The sequence below is a fragment of the Gopherus flavomarginatus genome, chromosome 6 (assembly GCF_025201925.1).
Source record: "Gopherus flavomarginatus isolate rGopFla2 chromosome 6, rGopFla2.mat.asm, whole genome shotgun sequence".
NCBI lineage: Eukaryota > Metazoa > Chordata > Testudines > Testudinidae > Gopherus > Gopherus flavomarginatus.
Window position 1 is genome coordinate 85927208 of NC_066622.1, and position 22397 is coordinate 85949604.

The 22397-nt window shown below is 38.4% G+C and overlaps 1 protein-coding gene across 1 annotated transcript in view; it reads left to right on the forward strand.

The window, feature by feature from the left end:
* Nucleotides 1-22082, forward strand: part of GLUD1 (glutamate dehydrogenase 1) — a 51322-nt gene extending 29240 nt beyond the window's left edge. The window contains exons 6-13 of the mRNA XM_050958603.1: nucleotides 9126-9305; nucleotides 13710-13847; nucleotides 15787-15924; nucleotides 16057-16137; nucleotides 16858-16981; nucleotides 18270-18361; nucleotides 19905-19967; nucleotides 20655-22082. Of these exons, the coding sequence (XP_050814560.1) occupies nucleotides 9126-9305; nucleotides 13710-13847; nucleotides 15787-15924; nucleotides 16057-16137; nucleotides 16858-16981; nucleotides 18270-18361; nucleotides 19905-19967; nucleotides 20655-20774 (936 nt within the window). The 3' untranslated portion in view covers nucleotides 20775-22082. The remainder of the gene's footprint in view (nucleotides 1-9125; nucleotides 9306-13709; nucleotides 13848-15786; nucleotides 15925-16056; nucleotides 16138-16857; nucleotides 16982-18269; nucleotides 18362-19904; nucleotides 19968-20654) is intronic.
* The last annotated feature ends 315 nt before the right edge of the window (nucleotides 22083-22397 follow it).

Consider the following 22397-nt stretch of genomic DNA (forward strand, 5'->3'; position numbering starts at 1 on the left):
GTTTCCAGCCAGCACTGGCTGAAATCCCAGAGGTCCTTGGAAGTCACAGATTCCATGACATCCATGACTAAATCGCACCCTTAATAATGATATCCTGCTTATGATTTTTGCAAGGCTGCTTTGTCCCGTATAGTCAATAGTGAGATTTTTAGCGACTAGCTCTCACTGTCTGTCTGAAAACATAATTGTTGGTTAGACAAGTACTCAAATTGAGTTGTTTTTTTTTTTTTTCTGATGTTTCAGCACCAGAGCATATATAAGGTACTTACTGGTGGCTCTTTAAGTGTGTCCTTTAAACAGTCCAGCCAAACAAAAAAATACAGTAGAACCTCAGAATTATGAATACCTTGGGAATTGAGGTTGTTAGTAACTCTCAAATGTTCATAACTCTGAACAAAACATTATGGTTGTCCTTTCAAAAGTTAACAACGGAACATTGATTTAATATAGCTTTGAAACTTTACTGTGCAGAAGAAAAATGTGGTTTCCCTTTATATTTTTTAGTTTCTATTTAAAACAGTACTATCTTGTATTTGCTTGTTTGGATTTTTTTTTTTTTTTTTTTTTTGTCTCTACTGCTGCTTGATTGCGTACTTCCAGTTCCAAATGAGGTGTGTGGTTGACTGGTCAGTTTGTAACTCTGGTGTTCGTATCATTGAGGTTCTGCTGTATTGGTCTAGTTCAGGAATTGGCAACATTTGGCACACGGCCTGCCAGGGTAAGCCCCCTGGCGGGCCGGGCCGGTTTGTTTACTTGCCGCATCTGCAGGTTCGGCCGATTGCGGCTCCCACTGGCCACGGTTCGCTGCTCCAGGCCAACGGGGCTGCGGGAAGCAGCACAGGACATGAGATGTGCTGGTCGCGGCTTCCCACAACCCACATTGGCCTGCAGCGGCGAACCACAGCTAGTGGGAGCCGCAATCGGCCAAACCTGCGGATGCAGCAGGTAAACAAACCAGCCCGGCCCACCAAGAGGCTTATGCTGGCAGGCCAAGTGCCAAACGTTTCCGATCCCTGGCCTAGTTTTTAAAAGGCTGTACTGTTTGTGCCCTCTGAGCTCCCGAGTTTCCCCTCGGGGGCATGCATCACTGGATCTCAAAGATTTTATACAGGTCCACAATTTCTTTGATGTGCTGAGCATATTAATATACTCTTTGAAGCTATAGCAAAGACTGTTTAATGTGCTATCACATAACTAGCTCAAAACTAGCTCAACCTCTGCTACTTCTGAATGAAAAATCTTCCTTTCTTGGTTTCTGCAGTCATTTAAAATAGTTCTTTAGGGCATAGCTTATCATTTTTGATTTCATACTTTCATTCTTAGTGCTATAAACCTGTTAATGCTTGTTCTTCTGTGGCATAGAATGCATGTTTATGGAATGACTGTGTTTTCCTGAGACCACGTGCCTCTTGGCAGAGCATTTACAACTTGTTGTTATCTTTGACATTAGGTGTGGTATTCTAGATCCAACATCCTAGTCTCTCAAGCATCGTCAATTATTCATGGGGGAAAATAACAACCCTGTGGGGAAAAAGACTTTGAATAATGTTATAAATCAGTAAGATAAATTGCTCTTACGCAGCACTCAGCCTGTTTGAGTTAGCTATGGAAATAAGTGTTATGAATAATTTCCTGTACTTGTACTACATGCATGAAACTTACTTTGTAAAAAATAAACTCCAGAAGAATACTTGGCTTCAAAAAGTAGTTCAGGTTGCTAAGTGATGATATATTGCCCTCTCATAAATTACAAAATCCAGGTCCTCAAGGAAACTAAAAGCTGGACACCATAAATAGTATACTGCCAGCACAGTAAAACATAGTACAAAAGTACCTATTTCATTATAACCCAACAACCCATCCGTTATGTGCTCCTGAGAACTCAAGGCAGTGACGTAAGACTTGTGTGCTGTAAAAATTAAGTTTCTCTGTACTTTTCAATACCATCTGTCCATTTATGGAAGGTTCTTGCAGTATCATCTTTGTAATTCTTAAATGGAAAAATAAATCTTTATCAAAAAGAGCTGAACCACTGCACAGGAAAATAGTAAACTCTAGAGCACTCAGAGTTTCCCTGCTTCCTTTTCCCACTCCATAAACCCAACTTGTTTTGCCAGGTTCTGCAGAGGTGTAAGCTATACACAGACACACTTTAGTAAGATGAATTTAGAGTTGAAAGCAAAAACTAATAACTAAAAAATGTAGATCTAAGCATGGCACCTTCTTACTCAGACATACTCAGCATTAAGTTTTGGTCACTAAAGTTGGAAGATATGACTTTTACTCTTGGTAGCTACTGGCAGAAATATATAAATCTGCGGGTCCAAAAGTGGTGGTAACAGCCCAGAAGATCCTTACTGACATCTGGGAAAGTAAAGAAACACCACAAAGCTTGAAAGATGCCAAGTTATTCCTTTATTTAAAAATAAAGGCAGCAAAATCGTCTATGATAACAGGAGAGAGATCCCACGGTAATCTGTCACTGGAAAAATCTTTGCTTGTGTCCTCCTGAACCTGACTGACTTCATCTGTCTCAGAAGCCAATCAGCCTGAGACTCAGTGCAGATTCAGATCTGGTCGTAGCACCATAGACATGATTTTCAGTATCAAGCAAATACAAGAAAAAGGTATCAAACAAAACATGATTCTGTTCAGTGTTTTCATCCATCTGACAAAAGCATTTGGTACAGTCAATAGAGAGGGATTATGGATGATCCTCAGCAAACTTGATTGTCCACCAAAACTGGTAAAGTTAGAATCATAGACTTTAAGGTCAGAAGGGATCATTATGATCATCTAGTCTGACCTCCTGCACAATGCAGGCCACAGAATTTCACCCACCCACTCCTATATCAAACCTGTGTCGAAGCCACTGAAGTTCTCAAATCATGGTTTAAAGACTTCAAGGTGCAGAGAACTTTCCAGCAAGTGATCTGTGCCCCACACTGTAGAGGAAGGCAAAAAAACCCCAGGGCTTCTGCCAATCTGCCCTGGAGGAAAATTCCTTCCCAACCCCAGATATGACAATCCGCTAAACCCTGAGCATGTGGGCAAGACTCACCAGCCAGACACCCAGGAAAGAATTCTCTTTTGTAACTCAGATCCCACCTCATCTAACATCCCATCACAAGCCATTGGGCATATTAATTCTAGTAGTCCAAGACAAATTAATTGCCAAAATTAGGCTATCCCATTATACCATCCCCTCCATAAACTTATCAAGCTTAGTCTTGAAGCCAGATATGTCTTTTGTCCCCCCTACTCCCCTTGGAAGGCTGTTCCAGAACTTTACTCTTCTGATAGTTTAGAAGCCTTTGTCTAATAGCCAGTTTGTATCCATTTGTTCTTGTGTTCACATTGGTACTGAGCTTAAATAATTCCTCTCCCTCCCTGGTATTTATTCCTCTGATATGATTGCTCTCTATAAATATATCTCCCCTCAGCCTTCTTTTGGTTAGGCTAAACAAGCCAAGCTCTTTGAGTCTCCTTTCATATGACAGGCTTTCCATTCCTCAGATCATCCTAGTAGCCGCCTCTGACCCTGTTCCAGTTTGAATTCATCCTTCTTAAACATGGGAGACCAGAACTGCACACAGTATTCCAGATGAGGTCTCACCAGTGCCTTGTATAATGGTACTAACGCCATCTTATCTTTACTGGAAATACCTTGCCTGATGCATCCCAAGACCAGATTGGCTTTTTTCACTGCCATATCACATTGACAGCTCATAGTCATCCTGTGATCAACCAATACTCCGAGGTCCTTCTCCTCCTCTGTTACTTCCAACTGATGCTTCCCCATCTTATAACAATAGTTCTTGTTGTTAGTCCCTAAATGCATGACCTTGCACTTTTCATTATTAAATTTCATCCTACTACTATTACTTCAGTTTACAAGGTCATCCAGATCTTCCTGTATGATATCCTGGTCCTTTTCTGTATTGACAATACCTCCCAGTTTTGTCTCATCCACAAACTTTATTAGCACATTCCCACTTTTTTTGTGCCAAGGTCAGGAATAAAAAGATTAAATAAGATTTGGTCCCAAAACCTATCCCTGAGGAACTCCACTAGTAACCTCCCTCCAGCCTTTCAGTATGACCCGTTGTAGTCTCCCCTTTAACCAGTTCCTTATCCACCTTTCAATTTTCATATTGATCCCCATCTTTTCCAATTTAGCTAATAATTCCCCATGTGGAACTGTATCAAATGCCGTACTGAAATTGAGGTAAATTAGATCCACTGCATTTCCTTTGTCTAAAAAATCTGTCACCTTCTCAAAGAAGAAGGTCAAGTTGGTTTGGTACGATCCTCCTCTTGTAAAACTATGTTGTATTTTGTCCCAGTTACCATTGACCTCAATGTCCTTGACTACTTTTTTCCTTCAAATTTTTTTTCCAAGACCTTGCGTACTACAGATGTCAAACTGACAGGCCTGTAGTTGCCCAGATCACTTAGTTCCTATCTTTAAGAAAGGGAAACAATGTTAGCAATTCTCCAGTCATACGGTACAACCCGAGTTTACCGATTCATTAAAAATTCTTGCTAAGGGGCTTGCAATTTCATGTTCCAGTTCCTTTAATATTCTTGGATGAAGATTATCAGGGCCCTCTGATTTCGTCCCATTAAGCTGTTGGAGTCTGGCTTCTACCTTGGATGTGGTAATATCTACCTCCATATCCTCATTCCTATTTGTCATCCTACCATTATCCCCAAGCTCCTCATTAGCCTCGTTAAAGACTGAGGCAAAGTATTTGTTTAGATATTGGGCCATGCCTAGATTAGCCTTAACCTCCACTCCATCCTCAGTGTTTAGTGGTCCTACATCTGTCTTTGTTTTCTTCTTATTTATATGTCTATAGAACCTTTTACTATTCATTTATTTCTTGAGGCGATGTGAGGTCAGGTACTTTTTAATGGCTATCTCACTGACTCCTTTCCCATTTCAAATGGAGTCAAACAAGGCTGTGTCCTTGCCCCTGAACTGTTGAAACTCTTCACCCAAGTTCTCAAACATGCTACAGATGGGCTCAGAGGTGTATACATCAGATACAGTCGTGACAGCTCAGTCTTCAATCTTACAAGACTTAAAGCAAAAACAAAAGTAACAGAACTACTACTAAGAGAAGCACTTTTTGTGGATGATTGTGCCCTCCTAGCGCACGCACACACACAGTGATCTCAAGCGCATCGTAGATCGCTTTGCTGAAGCATCAAAATTGTTTGGCCTCACAATCAATCTGGAGAAAACGGTGGTGTTGCACCAATTCTGTTCATCGCTCTTGTCATATCCCCTAGCGTATCCATTAGTGGAAACCAACTGAAGCAAGTTGACAGTTTTACCTGTCTTGGCAACAACATCTCCCATGATGGATTTCTTTGTCAAGAAATCCCAAAGAGGATACGAAGAGCTTCAGTCATTAGGAAAGTTACGTAACAAAGTCCTGAAATCCCACAACGTACCCCTCTCAACAAAAATAAAACTTTAATTCTTTTATGCTCGCATCTCTCTCCTTTGGCCGTGAGACCTGGACACCATACAAAAATGGCATATCAAACCGCTAGAGGCCTTCCATATGTGGTCTTTGCACACCATTATGAGGATCCTCTGGCAGGACAAAATTACCAACCTGGAGGTTCTCCAGAAGTCAAATGCCATAAGCACCAAGGTCATGCTGATAAAAGCCCAACTATGCTGTGTTGGACACATCTTTAGGATGCCTGAATATCTACTCCCATAAAAAATTTCTATGGAGAATTAACATAAGGACACCGGAATCAAGGCCGCCCCAGAAAGTGCTACAAAGCAGCATCAAGAATAGCATACACTTCAGTGCAATAAAACTGGATGATCTTGAGAAGGCTGTGTTAAATAGATCAGCATGGCAACACACAACACTCCGAGCTTTTCAGGTCTTTGAACAGGACAGAATTATAATAGATTTTTTAGCTGCAAGGGAAAAGTGTCATACTACCGCTATAGCTACGAAGATGATCATCAATGACTTTATCTGCCCAATCTCCTCACGAGCATGCGCATCATGCTTTTGACTTCAGAATCACTCCAGAATCCACAACAAGAAAGAGCATGAAAACATCATCGTTGAATTGATGGACTACATACACAGCTGCTTTGGATCTGCAGGGCTGTGTGAGTAGGATTCTGTTTCCTCTTCCTAGCAAGCGGAAACCAGCTGAGAGAAGTGGAGGATAGGAAAAAGTGAAACCTGTTTCAGAATTGACAGGAAAGATCCACAAGCGCAGGAGAGGCTTGGGAGAAGGGTTGAGAGAGGGAAGGCTTTTTATTTAAGTTGGGATGTCTGGCAGGGCCACTAACCAAGTTTTGACATGACCAATAAAAGATATTTGTAAAAAGGCTTGAAAATTATTTATGGTGGGTCTTTTTTGCTCTAACTGAAGCTTACTATAAAACTCTTGCACTCCTTTGTTTTAAACTAAATAGTGCTATTTTAATCTTTGGGCGCACTGTGTCAGTAGATCTTGATTTGAGATTGTTCTGGGCTAAAAGATACGGAGGATTTTTCAGAGGCACGTTGTATGGAATGAAGAACGTTTGGACATGTCATACTTTCTCATTCCCCAGCATTCTATACTATAAAGTAGTATTGAAAGTACGCAGCTCTGATAAATCTTGAGTTTGGTTTTGGTGTTTTATTTTGATGATTTCCAGACTGTATTTAAGCTCCTCAAGGTGTTCCTGGCTTTATTGATTTTTGTTCCGGATGTCCTGGCTTGTTTCACCGTCCTGGCTAATGGTGCTGCCCAAGTATGTGAATGTTTCTACATTGGTGAGAACATAACCCTCTATTCCTACTGGGGATGGTGAGGCAATATTAAAGGTCATATCTGTCTTACTGCAGTTGATTTTCAGTCCAATTTGCTGGCTGAATATGTTGAGTCAAGCTGTTTTTTCTTGTATATAGTGTTGGATATGTGATTGCAGATGATATCGTTCTCCTAAGTCCAGGTCTTCAAGGGATGAGAAGAGTGTCCATTTAATGCCTCCAAACCAAAATCTATTGACACAGTGCAGCCAAGAGGATCTGAGCACCATCATTGCCAGGAGGCATTAGAGATGGATTGGTCATGTGCTTCAGATGGAAACTGATTCCATCGCCAGAGTAGCAATAAGATGGACACCTGAAGGCAAGCAAAATTAGACCGCCCGAAAACAACGTGGCGAAGAGCTGTGGAAACCAAGCTGAAAAACCTGGGGCAGAGCTAGGGAACCATTGAAAGAGTTGCCAGAAACAGATAGGAGTGGAGGAGCTTCATCATTGCCTTAAACGCCAGAGGCATAATAGGAACATGATGATGATGATGATGATGATGATGATTTTAATCATTAGGAATCTCACTCAGCAGTTTCTACTGATGCTACATATTGAAGCAGAGATTTAAACAACATTACTATCTGAATGTGGATGGCTTTAAGAATAGTGGGCCTTTCCTGCCAAACCAAGTACGTCTTTAATGGGTACCGTATTAACTTGTCAAGTAAGTTTCTTGATCACCGAATTAAAAAATATGACTAAACTTCTTGGCTCTGAAATTCACATTAGTGAGTATCAGAGGGGTAGCCATGTTAGTCTGGATCTGTAAAAGCAGCAAAGAATCCTGTGGCACCTTATAGACTAACAGACATATTGGAGCATGAGCTTTCGTGGCTGAATACCCACTTCGTCGCATGCATGTATTCACCCACGAAAGCTCATGCTTCAATATATCTGTTAGTCTATAAGGTGCCACAGGACTTTTTGCTGCTTTTACATTAGTGAGGTGATATAACTCTTTCCTTTCTTTCCCTGTTCCCTTGTATTTTCTAAGGCATTGACCTCTCTGATGGAGGGAATTGTGGAAAGAAGCTGTGTTCATCAGCTATGTGCTCATAAACTACTTATTTCTTCTGTGTGACTAGTTCAGATTTTTTTAAAATGTAACTGATTGGAAACTTGGTAATACTTTTGAGTTGGCCAAGATGGTCGTATCACTGGTAAGTGCTTACCGTTGACTCCCCACTAGAGGGAGCAGATTACTTTCTGAAGGAAACACTTGCATTTAGATTTTGGAATAAAGTTTTTTATAAGATGGACCTCACTGTTGGAAAATGAAGGGTACTGAGAGTCAAAGATTAACATATAGGTCAGAGTTTTAAGGAGTAGGGTTTACTTTGGGTATCAAGCACATGTAAGGCAACTAGGTAGAAGTTTTATTTAGTCTGAGACTGCATAAAAGATGGGGATCTGGTGGCATTTGAGTGCATTTCCATGTAGGAAAAGATACTTATCTACTATTTTTCCACATGACTTTGCACTGTAGGCTATCCTCTTGAGGTCAGCTGTGGCCCCTCTGTTCAGACAGTAGGAAAGACTATTTCATAACGTATGTGGGTAAAACCTGTTACTTAGGGGTAAATTTCTTTTGATAGCATCTCAGCCAGATCATTGCATACTCACTTCTAAGGTTGTTAGTGTGCCTCTCCTGCGTGTTTTCAAATAATTATATTCATGTTTCCTGTTGACTGTTTACAGCTAAAACTGTTTAATCACTTTTAAACTGCCCATAGGTTATGTCTAAGCATTTTATGTTGGTTTAAAGGATTAATTTGTCAAGAACAATGATGGTTATCACAATTGTAGAGTGATTACATGCCTTCTAGTGGTAAGTAACTCACTGCCTTTCTGTGGCTAGTCAGATGGCAGCTTCTCTCTGGGCTCCTCATCATCACAACATCACTGTAAATAAACATACCACTGTAAATTAATGTAAGCATAGAGCTGAATTGTGCAAATTAGAACACTTCAGAAAATAGCACAGTATCTCAAGTACTGTGGTTATGTAATTACACTGCATTGTATGGCAGGGCAGAATTTTTCTAGGATGCTTATGGTAAACCGAGCAAGGGAGTTTGGCGAGGTAAGCTTAAAAAAGTGATTCATATCTTCATTATTGCTGTCAGTAAAAGCTATAATGTAAGTACATCAGGGAAAGAAATCCGTTAATGTTCTTGAAGCTCACATACATATTATACCTCAGCTGTTGTTTGACTGATCCTCTTCTTGGAAAGATTGATGCAATTTATAGAATTCTAAACTGTCTTGCAGGATATTAATGCCCATGCTTGCGTCACTGGTAAACCTATTAGCCAAGGTGGTATCCACGGACGTATCTCTGCCACTGGTCGTGGTCTCTTCCATGGAATTGAAAACTTCATCAACGAAGCTTCATATATGAGCCTTCTAGGAATGACTCCAGGATTTGGGGATAAGACATTTGTGGTCCAGGTAATTTGTCTAGAAATACAATTGTTTTGGTGAAGAAAGTTGGAAATGTAGTTGCTTTTAAAATCACTATTAAAGCGGTAGACCTGGTAAGGTTTTATAACTGTAGAGATTAGCCTTGCAATCAATTTAAACTTCAGAAGCACTTTTCAGACAAGTCATCCTTTATTTTGCTTTTTTTTTTTAATTATATACATAGGCGCACAGCCAAAACTCCAGCCATTTTCTAAGAACAATGTTGTATTTATAGACTAAGAGTGTGTCTATACAGCAAAGAAAAACTTGCGGCTGGCCCATGCCAGCCAGCTTAAGCTCACTAGGAAACAGCCCCGAGACCAAACAGACTAGGGAAATTCAGTCTAGATGGACCTGTTCTAAGGTAGCTGCATAACTGGTTGGAAAATCGTTCCCAGAGAGTAGTTATCAGTGGTCATAGTCAATCTGGAAGGGCATAATAAAGTAAGGTCCCGCAGAGATCAGTTCTAGGTCCGGTTCTATTCAATATATTCATCAGTAATTTAGATAATGGCAGGGTGAGTACACGTATAAAATTTGCAGATGATACCAAGTTGGGAGGGGTTACAAGTGCTTTGGAGCAGTGGGTCTCAACCTTTTGAGACTACTGTACCCCTTTCAGGAGTGGTCTTCTGTGCCCCCAAGTTACACCTCACTTAAAACTACTTGCTTACAAAATCAGACATAAACATACAAAAGTGTCACTGTACATGAGTATCATAGATTATTAGTGTTGGAAGGGACCTCAGGAGATCATCTAGTCCAACCCCCTGCTCAAAGCAGCATGATATTACTGAAATTGCTTACTTTCTCATTTTTAAAATATAATTATAGAATAAATCAACTGGAACATAAATATTGAATTTACATTTCAGTGTATAGCATATAGATCAGTATAAGCAAGTTATTGTCTGTATGAAATTTGTTTGTGCTGACTTGGCTAGTGCTTTTTATGTAGTCTGTTGTAAAATTAGGCAAATATCTAGATGAGTTGATGTACCCCCTGGAAGATCTCTACGTACCCCCAGGGGTACATGTACCCCAGTTGAGAACCACTCTTTTGGAGGATAGGATTAAAATTCAAAATTATCTGAACAAACTGGAGAAATAGTCTGAAATAACTAGGTTGAAATTTAATAAGGACAAATGCAAAGTGCTTCACTTAGGAAGGAACAATCAGTTGCATACTTACAAAATGGGAAATGACTGCCTAGGAAGGAATACTGTGGAAAGGGATCTGGGTGTCATGAGTCACAAACTAAATATGAGTCAGTCTAGTGCTGTTGCAACAAAACAAAACAAAAGCCTCATTCTGGGATCTATTAGCAGGAGTGTTGTAAGCAAGACACAAGTAATTCTTCTGCTCTACTCCATGCTGATTAGGCTTCAACTGGAGTATTATGTCCACTTCTGGGCACCACAGTTCAGGAAAGGTGTGGATAAATTGGAGAAAATCCAGAGAAGAGCAACAAAAATTATTAAAGGTCTAGAAAACATGACTTATGAGGGAAGATTGGAAAAAATTGGGCTTTGTGTGGTTTGCAGAAGAGAAGATTCAGGGGACATAACAGTTTTCAAGTATATAAAAGGTTGCTACAAGGAGGAGGGAGAAAAATTGCTCTTTGCTTCTTGTCCTATTCTCAGAAGTTAATGGGCTTAAATTGCAGCAAGGGCTGTTTAGGTTGGACATTAGGAAAACTTCATAACTGTCGGAGTAGTTAAGCACTGGAATAAATTGCCCAGGGTGGTTGTGAAATCTCCATCAATGGAGATTAAGAGCAGGGACACTTGTCAAGGATGGTCTAGATAAGACATAGTCCTGTCTTGAGTGCAGGGGACTGGACTAGAAGATCTCTTGAGGTCCCTTCCAGTCCTGTGATTCTATTGCTGTGTAGGCTTTTAGGCTTGGGCTCTAAACACTGCAGAGTGGGAGGTTCGCAAAGCTCGGGCTCCAGCCTGAGCCTGGAAGTCTACAAGGCAATGATAGAGCTGCACAACCCTAGCCCCATGAGCTTGAGTCAAATGGCACGAGCCAGCTGCAGGTTTTTCTTTGCTATGTAGACATACTCTTACAGCTTTAGACATCTTTTCCAAGTTCTTGGAGGTTTTAAACTAACGGATATTACACATTTCATGTGTAATGTGACACCACTTTCTGCAAAAACTATATTCTGTAATTACTTCCATATAATGGAAACATGAGCCCTTTAGTTACCTTATTTTTGGATCCTAAAGAAAAAAATTCAAAACTCAGAAAAATTTGAATCGGATCTGATCTGTGGTATTATGAAATAAACAGATGTATTTAGGTCTAGGGGGTACATCAACTCATCTAGATTTTAGTTTTAGTTCTGAATTTTTTTTGCTTTTGTGAGACCTCAAAAGACCCTTAACTAAAACTATGCTCCTACATGTTTTAGGACATGAGTAGTGGGCGAGAAGAGAGACTACACTGAGAAATGGATTTCTAATAATACTTAACATGCATAATTATATCCTTCAAGGGTTTTTTTTTAATGTCTTGTTCACCAGGTTGGATAAATACATAATTAGTGAACTAATTAAATGCGGAATCTGGATGATGGGTCAGAATGCTTTATTTGGAACTGTTCTCATATCAATGTGGCTAGTGTTAAAAATGGCAGAGACTGATTGCTGCATTTTTAAGTAATGAATCCACATCATCAAATCGCAACCTACTGTCCTGTGCCAGTTAACCAGTGACCTGAGACAAACCTCCTGTACCTTACGTAGAAACAAAATAGCACAGCAACATCCCCTACCTTTGGAATTCACATATTGGCAGTGCCTAAATATAAGAGTCTAAAACTGAACAAGCAAACTGAAAACTTGGCAAAACAGTTGAAGACTAACTGTTTCCCTAAGAAAAAGTGACTGGAGCTTAAGTTCCTATTTGCCTAAGTCTCTTGAAAATGAAACAGTCTCCTAAATTACTCAGGCTGTCCTTCAAACTTTTAAAGCTAGTAGATCTCATCCTCTCCCTCATTTTTATAAAAAATGAGGACACAGCACTGAAGACAAACTCCATACATAAATAGAACTTAATTCTTGTATCAAAGCTCGCTTCTGATGTAAAAGGGGAACTATGCAAAATACTTTGAAAGCAATAAATTGAGGAGTTTCATATTCACTCTTTCCTGGAGTTACTTATTCCCAGTTTTGCCAAAGACTTCCTGTGTGACTGTGAGCAAACCACGTAATCCTGCTTCCTTACCTGTAACATATGGAAACCTGCATAACATCCCAGGTAGCTAAGGTTTACTTCACATTTGTAAAGTAGTCTGATGTATGGTTAGAGGCTACTATTGAAGTGCATATTATAAGATCTTGTGATTTAAAACCAATAGTTTTTGTGGAAGATTGCTTTAGAGACAATAAAATGGATTATCAGAAGGACAGGGCTCCATTAAAAAGTCAACATGAGAAAACAACTAAGTTGTATTTTGTTAATAAATAAAATTATATTGAGCCACTCTTAGAGGCTTTAAATTTTGCAGACATCTCATATATATATATATATATATATATATATATATATATATATATATATATATATATATATATATATATATATATATATATATATATATATATATATATATATATATATATATATATATATATATATATATATATAGTGACAAGAGGAACACAAGTGACAAGCAAATTCTGGAATTGTCATTTAAAAGTCCACGAAATCCTATATAACATTCAGTTATGTGCACATTCAGAAAATATGTGATTAAGGCAAATGTAATTATGAAACATTACATGACTAAATAAATAGCTTTAAAGCTGTTTATCCTCAGGAAAGAACTTACAATACACTAATGCAGTTAAAAAATAATAGTAACATAACAAATTTCAACTGAAGTTTTAGTCTTTGAAATGTTACGATCCCCAAAATTACCACGAGCACTTTGCTACAGATGTTCAGGAACTGGAAACACAAAAAGCATGGAAAAGCAGAGTTTAGGAAGAGGAGAGGGCTTCATCTTGGCTCGTTTTTCTCTCACGAAATTAATGCCTTCATATCACTTAACTGGTAGCATTCTTCCAAGTGTATGCAGCTTGAATGAATCTCAGTGGAATCTTGCATGCTACTTTTTAGAAGAAAAATATTGGAATGATGTGTAAGTTCTGTCGTGATCTTGCAAAGTATATTATAACATTAATACTCTCTAGAACATCAGGCCAGTGTGGTTAAGGTATACAAATATGTCCCCATCCCATATCACTCCATGCCAACATATGACACAAAAAGGTGAAAAGCAGATATAGGCTTGTGAGGATCAAATGTTTTAAGAGTTGTGGGCTCATTTCACATGATTTAACTATTCTTCCTTCTATTCTCCCCATTTTTATTTACAGGGATTCGGTAATGTGGGCTTGCATTCTATGAGATATCTTCATCGTTTTGGTGCTAAATGTGTTGGTGTTGGAGAGATTGATGGTAACATCTGGAATCCTGATGGGATAGACCCAAAAGAACTAGAAGATTACAAATTGGTATGAGACTTATGTATTGCTCCCTGTGTAAACTCTGAAAATACTGGAGATGACTAGAGGCTGGTGTTAATCGTGCAGAATATTTAGAAGTTATGATCGGCAATGCTCTGTCTGATAAGCAATTTATAATGTTCAGGATTGGCAACTGTGTTGTTAGCATTCCATTTTCACTAGCTTGAATGCAGACCAAAGTGACTAATACTAATTGGTTTCATGGCTTTAACAGCCTGAATGGTGCTGGTCTGTTCATTTCCATACATTGCCCATCGCTACCCAGAGAGGCACAGTTGTGGGCCTGAGTCTCTGCAAAAAAGCAAAGGATTGCATCCAAACTAAATTATCCTGGTTTAGATCATTCTTAATGTGGGGGGTCACGATCTCCCCGCCCGGTGCTAAATAGCAGCAGGGTCCCAGCTAGATTGCTAAAAGTGGGAAGGAAAGGGTCCTGGTTTGGAACAGGATGAGAACTGCTCATTTAGACTTACTAGTGTAGTACTATGAGCGAGCTTGCATTGCTGCTGCCTCTGTACCATCTGTTGTATGGACAGATACAACTTCCATGCTCAAGAAAAGAGATGAAGTTTGTTTTGAGGAAATTGAATATGATCTTGTAAATTGTGGCTTTAATTGCTAACTTCCAAATATATCTGGGTGGCTGGGGCACCTTCTGACTTGGGGCCCGGTGCCATGGTAAACCTGGTACTGCTTATATCCAGTGTCTCTTCACCTGGCCCTACAGACAGGGTGCTGTGAGGAAGGCAGCCACTGCCCCCTCTCTGCAGCTGGCTGCTCTGGTCCTGAGCCTGCTGCCCTCTCTTCTAGCATCACAGCAGGTGCTGGTGGGCAAAGGTGTAACTGCAGCACCTCCCTGACAGAATCTATTTTCTGTGGAGGACAAAAAATCTGCAGGAGATATGAGTTCTGGGTGTGCATAGTGGTGCAGAATTCCCCCAGGAGTACATTAGAGTCAAGAGATGTAGTGCTTAAGACAGAAAAGACACTTTTTTTATTTTAATATAAAATAGTAATTTGTGTACTGCAGCAGTAGTGATTATTTGTAGGTGTTCTGATATACTTAAAATCTAGACTGATATTTTGAAAATATATGTAAGGATCTTCCATGGATGCTACATGGAATTCCTCTGTTTTTAGAGTGTATTTTTGATCTTAGGGTGAGCATACCTTTAATCTTCATTCTTATCCCACAGATCTACTGTAAACAGATTGCAGAATGTATTTCAGGCATTTTAAAATAATTGACACACTGTCTGATCTTGAATTAATTTTAATGTGAACTGCATTAAGTCTCAACTTTTTATCCAGCAGTTTTAGTGGGATGATCCTTGGTTGCCCATGTAAATAGGAGTGGCAACCACATATTATAATGTCTTTTTTTAACATGCTGTTCTTTATATCTGTTTTACTTACTGAGATGGATTAGTAGGTGTTTGAATTGACACGGTTTTTAATTCAAGATTGGGGAACAAGCCAGGAAACAGACCCCTTTTTTCTCACTCTTCTAGTATGGTAAACTTACATTCTGTTTTCTCTAAAGTGCAAGTAAATTAAGTGATTTTATCTGTCTCAAATGGAGTAAAGTGCTTATACAAATCTATTAGAATTGTACAGTGTCTGTTTAGAGGTATTTAAGGTTTAACTGAAAATTTGATGGTATTTGAATTATTTTTTTATGGCACTTGCTGTAGTAGTGGTAGGAGGGGGAAGCAAGGCATGTGTGTTAGTTTTAAACACACATAGTGCAGTAGACATGCTGTGCAAGGTGTTGTACAGACCCATGCAAAGACATTCTTCAAAGAAGGATGCATGGCTGTCAAAGCAACAGTCTTTCCCATTTTAGTATAAAAGAGTAAGTGTAGATTGTTTTGCAATAGTGATACTGAAAATAACTGATGATCACACTTCTCTTCCCCTCAAACAGCAACATGGGACAATTGTTGGCTTCCCCAAGGCACAGCCATATGATGGCAACATCTTGGAATCAGATTGTGACATTCTCATCCCTGCTGCCAGTGAGAAACAGTTGACTAAATCCAATGCTCACAAGGTCAAAGCAAAAGTAAGAAGAAGAGTTAAACTAAATATTGAAACAGTATGGCAAATGCCTTTCTCCATATTTACTCGAGTTATTGGTGTGAATATAAATATATGCTGCTGTGTGTCAGTAATTATGTCATGGTTCTTTCCCTAGATTATTGCTGAGGGTGCCAATGGACCTACAACCCCTGAGGCCGATAAAATCTTTTTGGAGCGGAATATCATGGTCATTCCTGTAAGATTATTTTGCCAACACTAATGGAAAGTAGACTGTCTGCAAATGCATTCTTTTTCCTGATCACAGGATCAACCTTAGCATTAATATTCTTTAAGAGTCACTTAAGTGTTCAGAATTTATTTTCCTATGAAAGCCATTCCTACAATGCCCTCCCTTCTGTGCCTCTCACCTTGAAAATGGGTGTTCTAACTTCACTCAAGACTTGAGGTAACTATCCTCAGATCCCAGATCTCTCATTACAACCATATTCACTTACTTAAATTCAACGATTGTATGGGAGTGACATTTTCAAAAGAAAAACAATTTACAATTATTCCTATCAAATACTGACACAAATCCCTAAAACCTTGATTTTCCTTTCTGGGAATTGATGCTTTAACTGCCCAGTGCAGTGAGCGGAGTAGAGAGAGAATCTAAATGCAGTGGCCAAATTTTTCATACTTGGATGTCTAACTTTTATTGAAGTCAGCAGAAGAGTTTTTGAAAATCAGAGCTGCCTCTCTGGGTACCTAAAGTTAGGCAGCCAAGTATGGAAAATTTTGGCGATTGTCTTCTGTGCTCTAGAAATAAACCTATTATTCTCTGTGCTGCCTGTTATGTTTAAACAGGATTTCCAAGTTTTTGCATTTTAATTTGCCTGCTAAAAATACAAGAGTAAGTTGTCTTATCATAGGCTTATCATTCAGAAAGCTTTCTATTAATGCTGTTTTTGTGCAGGATCTATATTTAAATGCTGGTGGTGTAACTGTGTCTTACTTTGAGTGGCTGAAAAACCTGAACCACGTCAGCTATGGTCGCTTGACTTTCAAATACGAAAGGGATTCGAACTACCACTTGCTGAGTAAGCATTACTTCTACTTTTTATTAGCTTTTCAACAGATAAATTGAACCAGAAAGGATCTCTTTACCAACTATGTAGTAAACCAAGGTTACATTTGATATCTTCCTATGCCAAACATGGCAGAAATCAAATACAAAGATGTTCTAAATTTAACTTCTCTTTAAATCTGCTCCTAGTGTATGCTGGATAGTAAGAGAGCTTACAAATGTACCTAGTGTGACGAGTAACTGATGAATTGGGTAATACTTGGGAAAACATTGTAAAAAACTAACAGTGTCTCTGTGAAGTGATACTTAGCTTTTGATATTGTCAAAATGCCTTACAAATACTAATTCAAATCCCTTATGAAAGAAAATATTCAGTTCTCTTCAGTGTAAAAACAAAATCCAAAAACCTTCAATATTGTAATCAACATTGGCTAATATAATCAACAAGTTACAACTTTGAAGATCACTGCATTATGACACTGAGCAGGTATATAGCAAAGTAGGACTTCTGTGAATTGCAATAATATAATTGGTACAGCTATTCTTGAAACTTGGCTTGTGGCCCCCTTGGCTCCTGACTTGGAGGATATTGTTTGGGCTTCCTATTTCCTGACCAGAATGCTGATCTTATGGAAAAAATAAGCTTCATGGAGTAGAAGAACAAACATTTCCCCTTTGTAGCTCAAATTTAAGGACAGCACTTACTAACAATAAAGCTTAAGAAGTTTTAAACGCTTTTTAAGTTCCAAAGGAATTGAAAATGTCTGCACATAGGACGCAAGTTTTTGCATTTATATTGGTAGAGATTCCTAACCAACTCTGCATACCATGTTTCAGATAAACACAATTTTAAGGCACTGTTCTAAATTCTAAGAAGGACTCTCTACTAGAGCAATGCCACAGCAGATAGTTTACCCTCTGTGAAGAGGCTATGTTTAAAAAAGATTCCTTATCTAAATTGTCAACTCCATTAAGTTCTGAAAAACTAAAGGCATTTATTACTGGTATTTAGTTTTATGATTAAGTGTTATTTAAGCCTGGTAACAAATCTTACAAGTCTTCCAAATTGCCTTGCAGCAAAGAAAGTATTTGGGACCTTGAGGTTTCTAATTTGAGGCCTTTGCATATCAAAGCAGTCGGACTCAAACTTTGTTTCAGTTCTTTAAAAGGTTACCTAGCACAGCTCAGTTTATGCTACTGGTTGAAGTAATGAGTGCTGAAACTCTTAAAATAACTTTCCAGTGAAAGTATTTTTTATCGCTGCTGAAATTTAACTTGCCTTGTTTTCCTTTCCCTTCCAGTGTCTGTCCAGGAGAGCTTGGAAAGAAAGTTTGGGAAACATGGTGGAACTATTCCAGTTGTGCCTACAGCTGAATTCCAGGATAGGATATCAGTAAGTAGCTGCTGTGATGCTTTTAATCTTTGTTATTCCAGTTGTATTCTCATATTATAATTGTAAATAAAATCCATTATTTTGCTGTTAGGCATATGATTTTGCCATAAGGCATTAGTGTGTGGTTAGTTACATGACCTAACAGGCTGATCTGAAATGCCCAGTAGTATGGCAGACAGGCTAGCTATGTCCAGTTGGTATCTTGCACCTGACTCCACAGAACATTTCTAGCTCTAAAGTTCTTCTAAAGCTGAAATTTAGAGTGTACATACAAGTCATTTGGTCTTGCATTGTTAATCAGATGAGTGCTTTGTAATACTAGTCACTGTTTATAGTGCAATAACTTTCCTCCTTCTGCAGAGGTGCAAAATCTAAGCCTCTTCTATGGTGACACTATATAAATAGGTTGATTTACTGAACATGTTTCTCATGTGCCTATCTCTTATATTTCAGCGATATGTTCCAAAAATGTTACTCAGAATTGTTACTGTTTATGTGAAGTGATCACCAACTCCAGTATTCTGAATAACTCTCCCTTTCTTACACATACATATACATAACTATATGAAAATGTAATTAAAATATTTTTGAGGGGGGCAATGGACAAATAATGTGTTACTGTTTTGTATCTTTTTGAAAGGAAGAGGAATTGCAAATAGGTACTTCAGAGGCAGAGAGTTTCTCAATAATGAGCTAAATACTCATGAAAGGTCACGTTAGACTGAGTCAGAAGCCTAGTATACTGATTTTGTAGCGTTTAAGGCCAGAAGGAGGGTGATGTGTTTTGACCACCTTCGCAACACAGGCCATAGATCTTCAGACGGTAACTGTTGCGTTTTAATATCCATATGCTGTATCTCAAACAGAAATTCTCTTAAAATGATATCCAATCCTAATTTACCAGTCTTGTGGCTGTCCTGGAAATAGGAATATTAAAAATTGAGGTTTGTGTTAGGCATCCCACTTCACTATTTTTAAAGTATTCCTGTATTCTCTAAGAAATGTATTGAGAAACAAATAGCAAATAGCTTGCTCGTACTTGCATAAGTCCTGACCAGCTCATTCAGTGATGCATGTCACTTTGGGATCTATACCACTGTAATGAAGCATCATTTTATCCTAGAAGTCTTTTGTAAAAAAAGAATCTTCCTTATTCCAGAATATATCTTCATTGAATTTATAAATGTAGAAGTAAGAAATTGTAGTTCTCTGTAGAAACACTAAGCCACCACTGGGCATTTTATTCTCTGCAGACTTGATATCTAGAGTCTATCTTCTCTTTTTATTGAACCTCTAAACATTTCACATACCATATGCTAGGGCTTACTGTCTGTAAGATTACCCACTGAATTAGCAGCGTTCACATATTTGTCTCCTTTTACCAGATATTAAGAAAATATATTAAAAATCAGAAGAAATCTGCAGTGAAAGCAGGCTGACTAATTATTGGAACCCAGCATGTTAGTCTGATGTACTAAGAGAAAATCAATAATGCTGCTTATTCATGTCATACTGAACCCGGATTGCATTCATTCCCTTTCAGGGTGCATCTGAAAAAGATATTGTCCACTCTGGATTGGCCTACACCATGGAGCGTTCCGCCAGAGTAAGTATTGCATTAACATGTAAAGTTGTACCAAGGGAACATAAACATAACTGTCACAAAAGCAAACTAAGTCAGCATGTATCAGTGGACAGCACTGTTTCTTTGCACTTAAAATAGAAGATAGTTATTGACAATAATGGTAGTCACTGCATGTATGACGCTCCTTTGAATAGATGTTTGTGTGGATACCTTTAATTGGATGATGTAGGCCATCCAGAAACTGAAAACAAAGTTAAAGTTAAAGTCAACTTGTGTGGATTTAGCAAGCATATTTTTTTGGTAAAAAGTTTAGCCATTGGAGAACCCCATCATTTATCTTTTTATGTTCTAGAAATTTGTTGGGGCAGAAATATTTTCAAAGCTACACTTAATATCACCACATATATGTAGATCATACGATCCCTCCAATGGAAAATACTGCAGAAGGGGGCACGAAGCCTACTGGATACTCACGGCTTTTGTGAAGATTTTACATACATGGAGGGGATAGAGTCTTGGATAATGAGAAGTGACACCTTGGAAATCTAAGAAAGACATAAGCCTCATGGATGCTGGGCTGTAATCTGAATACTAGGATCTCTCTGTACTGAACCTTAGCCCCTCTCTGAAATTCCTTGAAAATAGTGTACATGGAAAGGCTTTTCAAGCAATCATAAATAACTTCTGCTTTCTTTCATCTCACTTCAGCAAATCATGCGCACTGCCATGAAGTACAACCTGGGTCTGGACCTGAGAACAGCTGCCTACGTCAATGCAATTGAGAAAGTCTTCAAGGTGTACAATGAGGCTGGTTTGACTTTTACATAAACGGGTCATTACCGATCCTCACTGATACCCTTACTCTTCCTGCCATTGTGTACCCTCTTTTTGAGAAGCTTATCACAAGTTTACATGTAACCACAAAAATTCCTCTTTCCTCTGACATTATAGTGGGTACTATTCTGAATTAGTTGCAGTCCAAACAAATCTTTTTTTTTTTTTTTTTTTTATAAATAATAAAGAAAAATCCATGGATTAGGCATTGAATACAAGTATGTATCTAAAGATAACCAGTTCATCTGCACTTGTTGGGGCCATTCTGGGTATTTCACCTTTAAAATAAAAAGGTACACTTCCTGAATGGATCAGCAGTCATGTTACATGGGCAACCTATCAAATTTCAGATAATATACTGTACTAGATGAGCAGTTAGCTCATCCTGTTACTTCATGCACTTTTGTTTAATGATGTAATTTTGGCTTTGGCACTTTCAGTAAGGCCTTGTATGATCAATGCTGTGGCATTGTCAAAGGCAGAATGGGCCTCCTGCAGGGAGTAATTTTGATAGGACTCTAACTTCTACTTGTTGCAGAACTCCAGGCCTGAGGATTTTTTAGGCAATGTTTTTCTCTTTTATAAACTGTGCTTCTCCTATAGGACTGCCTTTAATCACTAATTGAACCTGAACTTGACTCAATTATTATGAGATACATTAGAGAGGTGACAGGAGCTAGAATTTTTATAAGCTGAAACAGTATCATTGTGTACAAATATCTAGCAAACATATATCTGGTTATGTTTTAATCAAGTCACTCTACATAACCACTCAATTATAGGTTTTTAAATATCTGAATTTGATATATATATGTAGTCCAGCGAACGCTAACTTTTTTAACATTAATTATTTTCAGTCATCTTATTTCCAGAGGCATTTTTCTGAACATTAAGTTGCCTCAATGAACAATTAGAAGTGGAGTCTAACCCTGAAACCGTTAACCTAACTACAAAGGAGCTAGACTGCTGCTGTAGACCTTATGCAATGTCTTAACACACATTGACTTCCTATTTTTTTTTCTTTATTGGGAAAGCTTGCATATTCCGAACATATTCAATTGTAACAAAATGGGCCTTGATATAGTATTAGATCAAACATAGCTTTTTGACTTTTTGTCAAGGCCTTTGTCCAATGGAGTCCCATTGAAGTGCCAGATGTTATTTATGTAATGAAGAATTTTTAAAAAAAAAAACCAAACCTAATCCCTCTGAGGAACTCATGCATTTTCTAACTACTATGTAACTGCAAGATATAAGAGGGTGAGAAAAGCAGTTATTAAAATGTTGACCTTTCCAAACTTACTATACTGGTGTATTACTGTTTTCCACAATCACTTTCATAGTAATAGCTTTATTGTGTAGCAGTTGCTAAACAGTGAAATCTCTGAAATGTCACACAGAATTTCACATTCAACTCATGACTAGCGGTAAGACCCTAATCCTTCTGATTCCTAGGACAAATACAAAGATTTATATACCTTCCCTCCCCTCCACCCCCAAACAAAATTACTTATTTACCCAACACAACTTATGAAACAGTTAATCATCTCAGCCTTTTGCTTTCCATATCTTTGAGTTCCGAGAAGAAATTAGCTGCCTTCATAGAAGAAATATGAA